The sequence below is a fragment of the Bos indicus x Bos taurus genome, unplaced genomic scaffold (genome assembly GCF_003369695.1).
Source record: "Bos indicus x Bos taurus breed Angus x Brahman F1 hybrid unplaced genomic scaffold, Bos_hybrid_MaternalHap_v2.0 SuperScaffold_100135, whole genome shotgun sequence".
Lineage (NCBI taxonomy): Eukaryota > Metazoa > Chordata > Mammalia > Artiodactyla > Bovidae > Bos > Bos indicus x Bos taurus.
Genome location: NW_020867067.1, coordinates 879,345 through 895,410, shown reverse-complemented (window position 1 = coordinate 895,410; position 16,066 = coordinate 879,345). Strand labels below are relative to the sequence as shown.

Here is a 16,066-nt window from a genome sequence, read left to right as displayed (position 1 = left end):
TATCTTTGTAAGATAAAATTTGCTAAACCACTTTTCTTACATTTAATCTCTATAAATATAAGTTATTTTTTGAAATGTCATGATTGATTTTCCAGGCTAAGTTTTGAAACTTAAGAGGTATTCAATTGATAAAATATAAAGTTCCCAGCATTCTGAGTATAGTACTCAGAAATATTTAGTTCTTCTGTCTTTAAAGTCATGAGTTTTAAATTTTGGATGAATTAATTTACAAATGATGGAAAACATGCCTTTACAACCTCATTAATTCCAGATTCCTAAATAGAGATGAAATCATTTCTTGGGAAGCTTCCTTCAAGGAATCTGCAGTTGGGCTAGCTCATTGGGAGCAAAGGGCCTATTTCAGCATACATATTTGAATGCAGTTTTATTCCTCACCAGCATTCTACCTGTGCTATATTTATTCTTTACTGTTATTGTTGTCGGAGAAGGTGATGGCACCCCACTCCAGTACTCTTGCCTGGAAAATCCCATGGATGGAGGAGCCTGGTGGGCTGCAGTCCGTGGGGTCGCTAGGAGCCGGACACGACTGAGCGACTTCACTTTCACTTTTCACTTCCATGCATTGGAGAAGGAAATAGCAACCCACTCCAGTGTTCTTGCCTGGAGGATCCCAAGGACGGGGGAGCCTGGTGGGCTGCCATCTATGGGGTCGCACAGAGTCGAACGCGACTAAAGCGACTTAGCAGCAGCAGCAGTTATTGTTGTACCTGTTGTTGTTTAGTTGCTAAGTCATGTCTGACTCTTTTGTAACCCCATGGACTGTAGCCCACCAAGGCTCCTCTTTCCATTGAAATCTCCAGGCAAGAGTACTGCAGTGGGTTGCCATTCCCTTCTCCAGGGGGTCTTTCAGATCCTGGGATCGAATCCGATTCTCCTAAACTGGCTGGTGGATTCCTTACCGCTGAGCTACCAGGAAAGCCCCAATCTTATTGTTGGTACACTTAATGTCTCTCTGCTTTGGTTTTAATGATTAGCATGACACTTGACATGTATCTTTCCAAAGTGCAATTCCAAATATTAATTTGTTAATAAAATGCCTTTTGAAGTGCTCTGATGAAATGTTCCATATAAATAGCAAATGTTTGTGTTGGCATTGATCTCATTATGTGCTTTTTATCTACTAGCCACTGTCTTTTAAGACACTGAGATCTGCATTTTATAATTTTAAGATGTTTCCTTTCAACATAGATCATAATTAAGATATTTAATATCAGAAAGTGATTTAGTTTTTCTACCAAGTTTTATCTTAAATAATACACCCCTGAGAAAGTGAGTACTTGTTTATGTATAATACTTCTTATTTGACTTGTTGACATCTCTGTAAAATTAGCCACGTAATTCTTAAGCTGAAATTACTTGGGCAGTAGGAATAAAGTTAATTTAAAAGCTGACTTCTTATGGACCATTTAGGAGATTGCTGGATTTTCACTCCAGCAGATTGTCATCTTTAACTTCTTGGAACCAGTGGGTGTCTTAACCAGGGAACAGCTGTCAATGTCTGAAATTTTTGATTGCCACAATTTGGAGGGTGCTTCTGGTATCTAGTGGGTAGAGTTCATGGTTACTACCAACATCCTACAATATACGGTATAGCCCTCCATCCCTCAACAAGGAATTATCTGGCCCAGAATGTCAACAGTGCCATAACTAAGAAACTTATATACTACTGTTTATATAGAACTTTTAAATTTCATCTTCAACAATCAGGATTTCTCCCAGGTTTGTTGCATCCTGTTAATTCTTAATCTCTTCTGGATCTCTTTACAGCTTGGCATTGTGGGAAGAACAGGAGCTGGAAAAAGTTCCCTTATTGCTGCACTTTTTAGATTGTCAGAACCTAAAGGTGGCATTTGGATTGATGACATCTTGATAACCCGTATTGGACTTAACCATTCACGGAAGAGTATGTCAGTTGCACCTCAGGTATGCACATTAGAACATTCTCACATGTTCTTTTTATAAGGCACCCAAGTTTACTTGTTTTTAATTTGATTATTTTTTTCAAATTACATGAAATGATTAATCCTTTTTCCCCTCAATAGAGCATATTTTTAGCAGCAGGTATTTTCAACAGACACTTTCATCAGACACCAGGTTTTGGTTCTTTGTTCATTCATTAGTTTTGTTTGCACGTGATTTAAGGACTTACTGAGATGGATTTCTGGACTTAGAGTTCCTCAGGTACCACACAATTCTGAGAACAAAAGAGCTAATGATTTGTTTAGCACTGGAGAGATTCCTATAGGGAAACACGAATTTTAAGTGTCTTACAGGTGGAATTTTGCTCTGGAAACAAGGACATCTTTTCAAAGGTGACTATCTCCCTGGAGGGTGCTTTGGGAAACTGTGGGGCTTTGAGAATTTCAGGGTATATCGATGCTTTGGGGAGACTTACAATTTGGATATTAGTAAGTAACTTTCACCAGGGAGTCAGCACAGAAAAGTAAGGAAGAATATGGAACGCAGAGTTCCATCTCTGTGCACCTCAGCTTTCTCTCTTACAAGGCAGCTAGCAGTCCAAACCCCTGGGGCTGTTGTGAGGACAAAATAGGTGAGTGTGAAGTGCCTCACACAGACCCAAAACATAGATGCCGTGAGGATGGAGCATTGAATCGGCCATCTCTTCCTGAGTTCTGAGTCTGTTTTCTTTTTTTTCTGATTCTTAAAGTATGACTTTGAGAGATTGTTACTGGGTTATATGCACAGTAGAAGTGCCTGTCTTTCCTTGTGGTTCATCCACTCAACATAATTCCACGAGTATTTACTGAGCAATTACTGTCCTCCAGGTACATAGCCAAGGGTAACATAGGCCCTGTGTGTCCTCAGCTGCCATCCTGCCCTTTGCTTTGACAGACTTACCAATTTTTTGTTTTGAGTTTTTTTTTGTTTGTTTGTTTCGTACTGTACAATTCTCCAGAAAAGCTCAGGAAAACACAGACATCATAGGAAATGAGAAACACAGATAGGAAATGAGAAAAATGAACCAGGCAAATGTGATTCCTTGAATGTGGGTATAATGAGCTCTGGAATGCCTGTTTATTAGGAAGCATATATAATATGGTACCCAAAGGGAAGGAGAGTGTGGATTTGAGTCTTATGACTGAGTACAACTGTTGCTACCTACCCCTGTCCTCTAAAATACCTGGAATTAGTATAAGTACTTTTGAAATCAAGATATTCTTTTCAGAATACAGTGAGATTACACCTCACACCCCTTAAGATGTCTACTATCAAAAAAGAAAGAAAAATAATAACAAGTGTTGGCAAGGTTGTAGAGAAATTAGATTCCTGCTCATTGTTGATAGGAATGTAAAATGGTGCAGCCACTGTGGAAAAAAAAAAAAATGATGGTTGCTCAAAAGATTTAAAAATAGAATTGTCATATGATCTAGCAATTCTACTTTAGGATTTCAGCCCAAAATAATTGAAATAAAGGTCTTGAAGAGATACTTGAAGAAGTCTTGAAGAGATGTATATTCATAGCAGAGTTATTCTTAATAGCCTAAGGGTTGAGGGTCCCAAGGGTGCATTGACAGATGGATGGATTAGCAAAATCTAGTACATGTACATACCATGAAGTACTATTCAGCCTTAAAAAAAATGAAATTCTGACACATGCTAAAACGCAGATGAACCTTGAGGACATTGTGCTAATGAAATAGGCCAGTCACAAATGACAAATAGTGTATGATTCTACCAATACAAAGTACCTAGAGTAGTCAATTCATGGAGATGGGAAGTAGAGTGATGGTTGCCATGAGCTGCCAGGAGCAAGGAATGGAGAGTTGTTGTTTAATGGGTACAGAGTTTCAGTTTTGCAAAATGAAAGGAATCTGTAACTGGATGGTGGTGATCCAGATTCACAACAATGTGAATGTATTTAATACCACTGAACTGTTTACTTAAAAATGATTATGCTAGTAAATTTTCTGTGTGTTAATATTTGACCACAATTAAAATTTTTTTCAAAGGTATCCTTTTTAGGAAAAATGGAAAGAAATTTTTAGTATGTAAAATGCCTGTATTTAAAGATTCCCACTGGCTATTAGATTCATAACTTAGTTGTTATAGTAGAAAATGAATAAGTTTAGATTACCAAGTTTTATATTTTGGAATGTGCCAAATGAGATTAGTTTGCAGAAATAATGGGTGTGTCTGTAAAATCATTTTTGTATCATTGGATGAAAGGATTTAGAAATGTGCTCCACATTATTTTTAATGAAAAAGGTTGTGTGGCTATATACATAAAAGAACTCTATAAATAAAGAAGTAATGGTAGATGGTCTTGGCTCTGCAGGTAATGTTTGGAAACACATCTGAGAAAAGATTAAACATCGTTCATCACCAGGTTTTGGTTCTGTTCCATAAGTTTCCACCCTACTTTTGAGCATGTTCTATGGGCTTCCCTGGTGGCTCAGACAGAAAAGAATCTGCCTGCAATACAGGAGACCCGGATTCAATACCTGGGTCAGTAAGATACCCTGAAAAAGAAAATGGCTTCCCACTCTAGTATTCTTGCTTGGAGTATTCCATGGACAGAGGAGCCTGTGTGGCTACAGACCAAATCAGACATGACTGATTTCACTTTCACTTATATACACACTCCAGAGAACATGCTTATAAAAGAGTGCTAAACTTTCTATCCATGTTGTTGCTGCTGCCTGCCAAGTCACTTCAGTCGTGTCCGACTCTGTGCGACCCCATAGACTGCAGCCTACCAGGCTTCTCTGTCCATGGGATTCTCCAGGCAAGAACACTGGAGTGGGTTGCCATTTCCTTCTCCAATGCTTGAAAGTGGAAAGTGAAAGTGAAGTCACTCAGTCGTGTCTGACTCTTAGCGACCCCATGGACTGCAGCCTACCAGGCTCCTCCATCCATGGGATTTTCTGGGCAACAGTACTGGAATGGGGTGCCGTTGCCTTCTCCCATCCATGTTGTTAATGATCATCAAATATTTATTTTTCCATTTTATATCTATTTGTCTCCAAGGTGCAGTGTTGATTGATTAAAGACAGAGAATTTGGAGAGAACTTTCAATGTGCAAAAGTTCCCAGGAAATCATTCAAGAGGCAGCCAGGGGTAGAATATTTAAGAGTGTAGACCAAGTGTCAGTGTGACCCACAGTTTTATTCCTGCTCTGGCTCATACAGCTATAGGACTTTGATGAAGTCACTCGGCTTTCAAGTTTCAGCCTCCCCATCCTTGAACCAGATCTGCAAATTACTGCCTCACAAATTTGTTGTGAAGATGTAACTGGTGAGGAAACGTTCGTGGCCCGTGCTTGGTTTTTGGGAAAGCTCAGTCAATAGTAGCTATTGTTATTCCTATAGATTGGGGGACTGGCCTTTTGGGTATTAGTCTACATAAGTAAAAAGAGTAACACGTTCTGAAATGACTTTGCTCTTTAATTTCTGTTTATGTTGTTATGGTTCCTTGTGGTTTTCTTTATATTTATTGTATAAACCAAATTATTTATATAAATTTAAAGAGTGTTAGTTGTTCAGTTGTTTCTGACTCTTAGTGACCCCAGGGAGTGTAGCCCACAAGGATTCTCTTTCCCTGGAATTCTCCAGGCAAGAATTCTGAAGTGGGCAGCCATTTCCTTCTTCAGGGGATTTTCCAGACCCAGAGAATGAACCCTGGTCTCCTGCATTGCAGGCAGATTCTTTACCATTTGAGTCAAAGAATAAAGCACAAACCAAATCAAACTAAAACAACAAAAAACTACAGTAGGAATTTTGTGAAAAAGCATAACAGAGTAATATATCTAATGTTTTCTACCAAGAGCAAGAAGAGAGAATATTGTTTGTTTGTTTATTTCAGTATTTTGATTTGTGGCTCCTCTCCCAGCAGCTTCTTTCCTGACCACCACTGAATACACACTCATACTTTCCAGTCCATGATGAAGACCTCTGGCATTTTTATTTTTTCTCAGCTCTCCCCACATTCTTGACTATTTTTATCCTCTCCTAGAGGACAGAGCCTGAATCTCTCATTTCTGTTCCTCTAGTGCTTGTTTTAGGCTCTGACAAGTTACACAAGCGGAAAAGGTGATGGCACGCCACTCCAGTACTCTTGCCTGGAAAATCCCATGGACAGAGGGGCCTGGTGGGCTGCAGTCCATGGGGTCGCTAGGAGTCGGACACGACTGAGTGACTTCACTTTCACTTTTCACTTTCATGCATTGGAAAAGGAAATAGCAACCCACTCCAGTGTTCTTGCCTGGAGAATCCCAGGGATGGGGGACAGGTGGGCTCCCGTCTATGGGGTCGCACAGAGTTGGACACGACTGAAGCGACTTAGCAGCTTAGCAGCAAGTTACAGAAGTATTAATAATAATTCCTAACATTTGTGGAATCCTCACTTCATGGCAAATAGATGGGGAAACAGTGGAAACAGTGACAGACTTTATTTTGGGGGGCCCCAAAATCACTGCAGGTGGTGACTGCAGACATGAAATTAAAAGACACTTACTCCTTGGAAGAAAAATTATGACCAACCTAGACAGCATATTAAAAAGTAGAGACGTTCCCCATCCTGAACCCGGGTATACCTGTGGCGGATTCATTTCGATATTTGGCAAAACTAATACAATATTGTAAAGTTTAAAAATAAAATAAAATTAAAAAAAAATAAAATGTAAAAAAAAAAAAAAAAGCAGAGACGTTACTTTGCCAACAAAGGTCCATCTAGTCGAGGCTATGGTTTTTCCAGAAGTCACGTGTGGATGTGAAAGTTCGACTATGAAGAAAGCTGAACGCTGAAGAATTGATGCTTTTTTTTTTTTTTAATTTTATTTTATTTTTAAACTTTACATAATTGTATTAGTTTTGCCAAATATCAAAATGAATCCGCCACAGGTATACATGTCGTGTTGGAGAAGACTCTTGAGAGTCCCTTGGACTGTAAAGATATCCAACCAGTCAATCCTAAAGGAAATCAGTTCTGAATTTCAATTGGAAGGACTGATGCTGAAGCTGAGACTCCAATACTTTGGCCACCTGATGCGAAGAACAAACTCGTTGGAAAAGACCCTGATGCTGGGAAAGTTTGAAGGCAGGAGGAGAAAGGGGACAACAGAGGATGAGTTGTTTGCATGACATCACTGACTCAATGGACATGAGTGTGAGTAAACCCTGGGCGTTGGTGATGGACAGGGAGGCCTGGAATGCTGCAGTCCATGGGGTCACAAAGAGTCAGACACAACTGAGCAACTGAACTGAACTGAACTAACACATTTTAACCTCTTTCCCTACCATTTCTTGTTTAATTCTCACACTTCTGTTGTTATCCTTACCTGTCAAATTTGAAAATAGAGGTTCTGGGAGCTTATGCCTTTTAATAAGTAAGGGGCCAAGCCCCGACACAAATTTTGTGTGTGTCTATTTTTTTTAATTGAAGTACAGTTGCTCTGGTGGCTTGGTGGTAAAGAATCTCACTGAGAGTGCAGGAGACATAGGTTTGATTCCTGGCTTGGGAAGATCCCGTAGAGAAGGAAATGGCAACCCACTCTAGTATTCTTGCCTGGGAAATTCCATGGACAGAGGAACCTTATGGGCTACAGTCCATGGGGTTGCAAAAGAGTAGGACACAGTTTAGTGACTGAACAACAACAGCAACAAAGCCTGCTTATCTGAACAGATCTTGAAAAACAGATTTCAAAACCTCTGGATGATTCTCTAAACCTAGAACCCCTTATGATAGTAGCACAAATAAATTGTTTTCAGATGAAGAGGGATTCCGTGCAAATTCAGTATTTATGATTACAGCCCAAGTGTTGGTACAGATCAGCAGTCATCATCTTTCTCATGTTTAAACAGATTCATTTTTTAACATTTTATAGGCTTAAAAAAAAAAAAAAAAAAGCAAAAGCTAAGTGTTTTTTAAACAGCTTACTTTCCTCTTATGGTATTTTTATTCCATGAGTTTTCTTCAATAGGTTGAAGGGTGAATCAGAGCTCGCTCTCTAAGACTTCTCCATGATTACCAGCTTTTCTCCCCACCCCTACCCAGCCCCACACCTTGTTTTTTTCTTGAGAACAAAACTGAGAGGGAGAATACTAGTAAGGAAATATAACTGGATTCTAGCCTAATGTACTCAGCCCTTTGTTTCTTAACCTGAAGTCTTCATTAAATCCCTTGAAAGTGCTCCCTGGAGCCCCTGAAGCAGGACTTTACATAACTTAAATTCTTCTTCCTTTGTTGGAAAACAATGTCTTTTTCTTCTGAATATGGATGATGATCAGACATTCAGTCTGATAATTCAGACATTCAGTTCAGTTCAGTTCAGTTGCTCAGTCCTGTCAGACTCCTTGGGACCCCATGAATTGCAGCACACCAGGCCTCCCTGTCAATCACCAACTCCCAGGCTTTACTCAAACTCATGTCCATGGAGTCGGTGATGCCATCCAGCCATCTCATCCTCTGTTGTCCCCTTCTCCTCCTGCCCCCAATCCCTACCAGCATCAGGGTCTTTTTCAGTGAGTCAACTCTTCACATGAGTTGGCTAAAGTATTGGAGTTTCAGCTTCAGCATCAGTCCTTCCAATAAACACCCAGGACTGATCTCCTTTAGGATAGACTAATTGGATCTCCTTGCAGTCCAAGGGACTCTCAAGAGTCTTCTCCAGCACCACAGTTCAAAAGCATCAATTCTTCAGCGCTCAACCTTCTTCACGGTCCAAATTTCACATCCATACATGACCACCGGAAAAACCATAGCATTGATTAGATGGACCTTTGATGGCAAAGTAATGTCTCTGCTTTTTAATATGCTCTCTAGGATGGTCATAACTTTCCTTCCAAGGAGTAAGCATCTTTTAATTTCATGGCTGCAATCACCATCTGCAGTGATTTTGGAGCCCAGAAAAATAAAGTCAGCCACTGTTTCCACTGTTTCCCCATCTATCTGCCATGAAGTGATGGGACCAGATGCCATGATCTTCGTTTTCTGAATGTTGAGCTTTAAGCCAACTTTTTCACTCTCCACTTTCACTTTCATCAAGAGGCTTTTTAGTTCCTCTTCACTTTCTGCCATAAGGGTGGTGTCATCTGCATGTCTGAGGTTATTGAGGTTTCTCCCAGCAATCTTGATTCCAGCTTGTGCTTCTTCCAGCCCAGCATTTCTGATGATGTACTCTGCATATAAGTTAAATAAGCAGGGTGACAATACACAGCCTTGACGTACTCCTTTTCCTATTTGGAACCAGTCTGTTGTTCCATACCCAGTTCTAACCGTTGCTTCCTGACTTGCATATAGGTTTCTTAAGAGTCAGGTCAGGTGGTCTGGTATTCCCATCTCTTTCAGAATTTTCCACAGTTGATTGTGATCCACACAGTCAAAGGCTTTGGCATAGTCAATAAAGCAGAAATAGATGCTTTTCTGGAACTCTCTTGCTTTTTCTACAATCCAGCAGATGTTGGCAATTTGATCTCTGATTCCTCTGCCTTTTCTAAAACCAGCTTGAACATCCGGAAGTTCACGGTTCATGTACTGCTGAAGCCTGGCTTGGAGAATTTTGAGCTTTACTTTACTAACGTGTGAGATGAGTGCAATTGTGCGGTAGTTTGAGCATTCTTTGGGATTGCCTTACTTTAGGATTGGAATGAAAATTGACCTTTTCCAGTCCTGTGGCCACTGCTGAGTTTTCCAAATTTGCTGGCATATTGAGTGCATCACTTTCACAGCATCGTCTTTCAGGATTTGAAATAGCTCAACTGGAATTCCATCACCTCCACTAGCTTTGTTCGTAGTGATGCTTCCTAAGGGCCTCCTGACTTCCCACTCCAGGATGTCTGGCTCTAAGTGAGTAATCACATCATCGTGGATATCTGGGTCATGAAGATCTTTTTTGTATAGTTCTTCTGTGTATTCTTACACCTCTTCTTAATATCTTATGCTTCTGTTAGGTCTGTACTATATCTGTCCTTTATTGTGCCCATCTTTGCATGAAATATTCCCTTGATATCTCTAATTTTCTTGAAGAGATTGCTAGTCTTTCCCATTCTGTTGTTTTCCTCTATTTCTTTGCACTGATCACTGAGGAAGGCTTTCTTATCTCTTCTTGCTATTCTTTGGAAATCTGCATTCAGATGGGTGTATCTTTTCTTTTCTGTTTTGCCTTTCACTTCTCTTCTTTTCAAAGCTATTTGTAAGGCCTCCTCAGACAGCTGTTTTGCTTTTTTGCATTTCTTTTCCTTGGGGATGGTCTTGATTCCTGTCTCCTATACAATGTCATGAACCTCTGTTCATAGTTCATTGGGCATTCTGCCTATCAGATCTAGTCCCTTAAATCTATTTATCACTTCTCCTGTATAGTCATAAGGGATTTGATTTAGGTCATACCTGAATGGTCTCATGATTTTCCCTACTTGCTTCAATTTAAGTCTGAATTTGGCAATGAGGAGTTCATGATCTTAGCCACAGTCAGCCCCACATCTTGTTTTTGCTGATTGTATGGAGCTTCTCCATCTTTGGCTGCAAAGAATATAATCAATCTGATTTTGGTGTTGACCATCTGGTGATGTCCATGTGTAGAGTCTTCTCTTGTGTTGTTGAAAGAGGGTGTTTGCTATGACCAGTGCATTCTCTTTGGCAAAATTCTATTAGTCTTTGCCTTGCTTCATTCTGTTCTCCAAGGCCAAATCTGCCTGTTACTCCAGGTGTTTCTTGACTTCCTACTTTTGTATTCCAGTCTCCTATAATGAAAAGGACATCTTTTTTGGGTGTTAGTTCTAAAAGATCTTGTAGGTCTTCATAGAACCATTCAACTTCAGCTTCTTCAGCATTACTGGTTGGGGCATAGGCTTGGATTACCGTGATATTGAATGGTTTGCCTTGGAAATGAACAGATCATTCTGTCGTTTTTGAGATTGCATCCAAGTACTGCGTTTGAACTCTTTTGTTGACCATAATGGCTACTCCATTTTTTCTAAGGGATTCCTGCCCAAAGTAGTAGATATAATGGTCATCTGAGTTAAATTCACCCATTCCAGTACATTTTAGTTTGCTGATTCCTAGAATGTCAATGTTCACTCTTGCCATCTCCTGTTTGACACCTTCCAATTTGCCTTGATTTGTGGACCTAACATTCCAGGTTCCTATGCAATATTGCTCTTTACAACATCGGACCTTGCTTCTATCACCAGTCACATCCACAACTGGGTATTGTTTTTGCTTTGGCTCCATCCTTTCACTCTTTCTGGAGTTATTTCTCCACTGATCTCCAGTAGCATATTGGGAACCTACTGACCTGGGGAGTTCCTCTTTCAGTATCCTATCATTTTGCCTTTTCATGCTGTTCATGTTTCATTCAGACATTACAGGATTTAAAAAAAAGATGGAAACCAAGATTAAAAGTGACTTCAGGTGGTTTTCTTATTCTTATAACAGGGAGATAAGCTTCCCCTTAAGAAAGATCCTCAGATTAGAAATGATAATGTAGCTCTTAGGAGTCAGCAGCAGTAGCTTCTGTGAGGATATACTATAGTGGAGGGCAGATTCCTGGTTTGGGACTGACAGGATTATCTGCTTTGTTTATAACCAACCACTTGTATGGTTTTGCCTTCATCTCAGGGTGTGTTAGGCCTCTGAAGGTTAGTGAGTAGGATTTCTTTGTAAGATAATGAGGGTCTTATCTTCCAGCAGCAGACATAAAAGGTCCACTAAGATTGCAGTTTCCAGTCTTGCAGTTGTGCCAAGGGATTATCAGTTTACTACAGTAAATGCTGATTCAGAGTGGCCATTATTGGGTCACATGCCTAATATGAATTTATGTTGAGTAACAAAGGAAAAAATTACAACTGAATATGGCACTCTAGGATTAAATTTTAAAATTATGAACTTTAAACCATGATGAAAAACAGTTTTGAAACTATTGCTCCATTTAAAATATTATATTAAATAAGAGTATTTTTCCCCTAACTCTGCTGTGTCAGCTAAGCTTTATTAAGTGAGGTTTAGTTGTATACCTTCAGAAAAAGTATACATGGGCCAATAAATTTGGTGTTTATTTACACATAGGTTGTACATCCTGCCATAAATCTCTACAGTAAAGTGTTCTGCCTGCTGCTGCTGCTAAGTCGCTTCAGTCGTGTCCGACTCTGTGCGACCCCATAGACAGCAACCCACCAGGCTCCCCCGTCCCTGGATTCTCCAGGCAAGAACACTGGAGTGGGTTGCCATTTCCTTCTCCAATGCATGAAAGTGAAAAGTGAAAGTGAAAGTGAAGCTGCTCAGTCGTGTCTGACTCTTAGCAACCCCATGGACTGTAGCCTACCGGGCTCCTCCGTCCATGGAATTTTCTAGGCAAGAGTACTGGTGTGGGGTTCCATTGCCTTCTCTGGAAGTTTTCTGCCTACAAATATTTAAAATTTTTATTTATTTATTTGGCGGCACTGGTTGCTTTGAGCTGGCTTTCTGTAGTTTGCAGTGAGTGGGGGCTACTCTTCATTGTGGTGCACAGGCTTCTCATTGCGATGGCTTCTCTCATTGCAGAATACAGGCTCTAGGCCAGTGGGCTTCAGTAGAAATGTGCAGGCTCTGTAGTTGTGCCTCGATGGCTCCAGAGCATGGATTTGGTAGTTGTTGCACACTAGCTTAGTTGCTCCACAGTATGTGGAATCTTCCCAGACCAGGGATCGAACCTGTGTCACCTACACTGGCAGGTGGATTCTTAGCTACTGTACCAAGAGGAAAATCCCTTACAAATATTTTTACAACCCTTATTTATCAGATTAGTTTACTAACTTCATGATTGGAGGTAGTCTTCCCTTATAGCTCAGTCTGTAAAGAATCTGCCTGCAGTGCAGGAGGCCTGTGTTCAATCCCTGGGTTGGGAAGATCCCCTGGACAAGGAAATGGCAACCCACTCCAGTATCCTTGCCTGGAAAATCTCATGGACAGAGGAGCCTGGTGGGCTGCAGTCCATGGGGTCACAAAGAGTTGGGCACGACTGAGCAACTAACACTTTACTTACTTACTTTAAATAATAAGTATCTATCAGAAATAAGAGTCATTCATTTGACCCTTATCTGCCCTTGCAGTATGTGTTTGTCAGCACTTTTATTACCTTTTGAAGATAATATAATGGTTTCTTATTTGGCAAGTGATGAAAGTAGAGTGAGTAGAAACCAAAATGAACACCACACATGAAATACATGACCTATTATAACAGACATTGTTCACAAATTGCCTGCTGACTTTAAAGAAAAATGTAGGTTCAGTCAGTTAATGTTGTAATAAATCATTCTTTTCATTCAACTTTTAAATTAAATTTTGTCGCTCTTGTTGTTCAGTCACTAAGTCATGTATGATTCTTTGTGACCCCATGAACTGTCGCTTGCCAGGCTCCCCTGTCCTTTACTATCTCCTGGAGTTTGCTCAAATTCATGTCCATTGAGGTGATGATGCTTTCTACCTGTCTTTATTCTCTGCTTACCCCTTCTTCTTTTGCCTTCAATCTTTCCCAGAATCAGTCTTTTCCAATGAGTTGGGTTTTTGTATCAGATGGCCAAAGTATTGAAGTTTTAGCGTGTCATATATTTGACATATCATAACAGAAATGTTCTTACTTACTAAAATATGTTTTTCCACTAATACTGCTAAATGAACACTCATAATTTCCCAATATGTCCTTTTAGACTGACAGCATAGACTTAAGTGAGGACCCTTATTGCAATATGAAATGGTTAAACTTAGTTTTTTTTCTTTTTATGACAATCAGCAGTGGATTGGTGATAATTAGCAGAAACTCCTTAAGGCCTATACAGTGTTTGAGGTCTCTGATTAAAGCTCAGCATGAAACAGCTGGTGTTGTTGGTCAGGGACTCAGAAGTGAGGGCTCCTCTTTTTGCTAAGAATGTCACATTAGTCCCCCAGAGTTTGGAGAGTTTCATCCCCTTCAAGGAGCTTCCTATAGGGAAGAAGGTGAGGAAGGTGACAACAGAGAGCGCCCTGATTATGAAATAAGTGACTGAACTTTTTTTCATACTCACATAGATTTATTACAGTAACATGTAAGCAAAAATTACTGCCATGTAAAGATTTCTAAATTTTGAACTCTCATAACTAATGCCCACCCATTAAAACTTGAATTTAAGTCATTTAAAAACATCTACAGCTTATAAAGGTGAATAATTACATGCAAACACTCCTCCACCATTCAAATTTTAGAACTATTAAACTATATGAAAAAGTTGAACATTGCTTATATAAATAAAGCATATAACTCTTCTTTTTAAATTGAAGTTTAATTGACTTACAATATTGTGTTAGTCTCAGATGTACAGCAAAGTGATTCAGTTACACATATGCTTTTTTTCAGATTCTTTTTTTTAATTTATTTTTAATTGGAGGATAATTGCTTTACAATGTTGTGTTTATTTCTGCTGTACAACACCATGTATCAGCCATGCTGTTATTTTTGTTGTTGTTCAGTTGCCAAGTCTTGTCCAACTCTTTGTGACCCCACAGACTGCAGGATGCTAGGCCTCTCTGTCCCTCACCATCTCCCAGAGTTTGCCCAAATTCAGGTCCATTGAATCGGTGATGCCATCCGACCATCTCATCCTCTGTCGCCGCCTTCTCCTCCTGCCCTCAATCCTGTATCAGCCATATATACACACGTATCCCCTCCTTCTTGAGCCTCCCTCCCCCATCCCACCATCCCACCTCTCTAGGTCATCATAGAGCTTTGAGTCGAGTTCTCTGCACTAAACAGTTCCTTCCCACTAGCTATCTTATACATGGTGGTATATATGTCAATACCACTCTCTCAATTTTTCCCACCCTCACCTTCCTCTTCTGTGTATCAACAAGTCTGTTCTCTATGTCTGTGTCTCTGTTCCTGTTCTGCAAATAGGTTCATCATATCATTTTTTCTGGATTTCATGTATATACATTAATTAATACATTATTTATTATGAATTGCATGCATTAATTATGCAATATATGCATTAATTAATACAACATTTGTTTTTCTCTTTCTGACTTACTTCACTCGGTGTAACAGGCTCTAGATTCACTTAGAACTGAACTCATTCAGTTCTAGTGAGGTGAGTTCACTAGAGCTCACTAGAACGCATTCCTTTTTGTTACTGAGTAATAATATTCCATTGTATATATGTATCACAACTTCTTTATCCATTCATCTGTCCACCTGAAACCTAGGTTGTTTCCATATCCTGGCTATTGTAAATAGTACTGCTCTGAACAGTAGGGTGCATGAGTCTTTTTGAATTAGGATTTTCTTAGGATATATGCCCAGTAGTGGCATTGTTGGGTCATATGGTAGTTTTATTCCTATATTTGTAAGGAATATCCATACTGTTCTCTTGGAGAAAAAGATGACAACCCACTCCAATATTCTTGCCTGGAGAATCCCATGGACAGAGGAGCCTGGTGGGGCTACAGTCCATGGGGTCACAAGAGTCAGACACCACTTAGTCACTAAACCACCCCCACCACCATACTGTTCTCCATAGTGGCTGTATCAGTTTACATTCACAGGGCTTTCCCGGTGGCTTAGTGGTAAAGAATCTGCCTGCCAGTGTGGGAGATATGGGTTTGATCCCTGATTTGGGAAGATCCCACATGCCACAGAGCAGCTAAGCTTGTGCCCTACAACTATTGAACTTGTGCTCTAGAGACTGTGCCCCGCAACTGCCGAGCACAGGAGTTGCAACTACTGAAGCCCATGCGCCTAGAACTTGTGCTTTGCAGCAAGAAAAGCCCCTGCAGTGAGAAGCCTGCACATTCCAACTAGAGAATAGCCCCTGCTTTCTGCAGCTAAAGGTTTGGTGGACACTTCAAACCTTAGACCTCTTACAGGATGTAAATTTGCTCTCTATGAGAGAAACCTGAAGGAAAAACTATTCAGGTCACATAAGCTGTGATAGGCTAAGAAGAAACATTCTTGTCACTGTTATAAGCAAAGAGACCCCATCTCACTTCTCCCAGCTGGGCTCCAAGCTGGCTTATTAACCTGGCCTCTTTCTGTTCCTTTACAAATTTGAGAAAACTGTTAGATAGTGAAGGACGGGGAATC

General features: G+C 40.1%; 1 protein-coding gene across 2 annotated transcripts in view; it reads left to right on the top strand.

Moving 5' to 3' along the window:
• Positions 1–16,066, top strand: part of LOC113888439 (multidrug resistance-associated protein 4-like) — a 159,651-nt gene that overhangs the window by 111,041 nt on the left and 32,544 nt on the right. For both annotated transcript variants that reach the window (XM_027535568.1, XM_027535569.1), the window contains exon 25: positions 1,789–1,944. In XM_027535568.1, the coding sequence (XP_027391369.1) occupies positions 1,789–1,944 (156 nt within the window). The remainder of the gene's footprint in view (positions 1–1,788; positions 1,945–16,066) is intronic.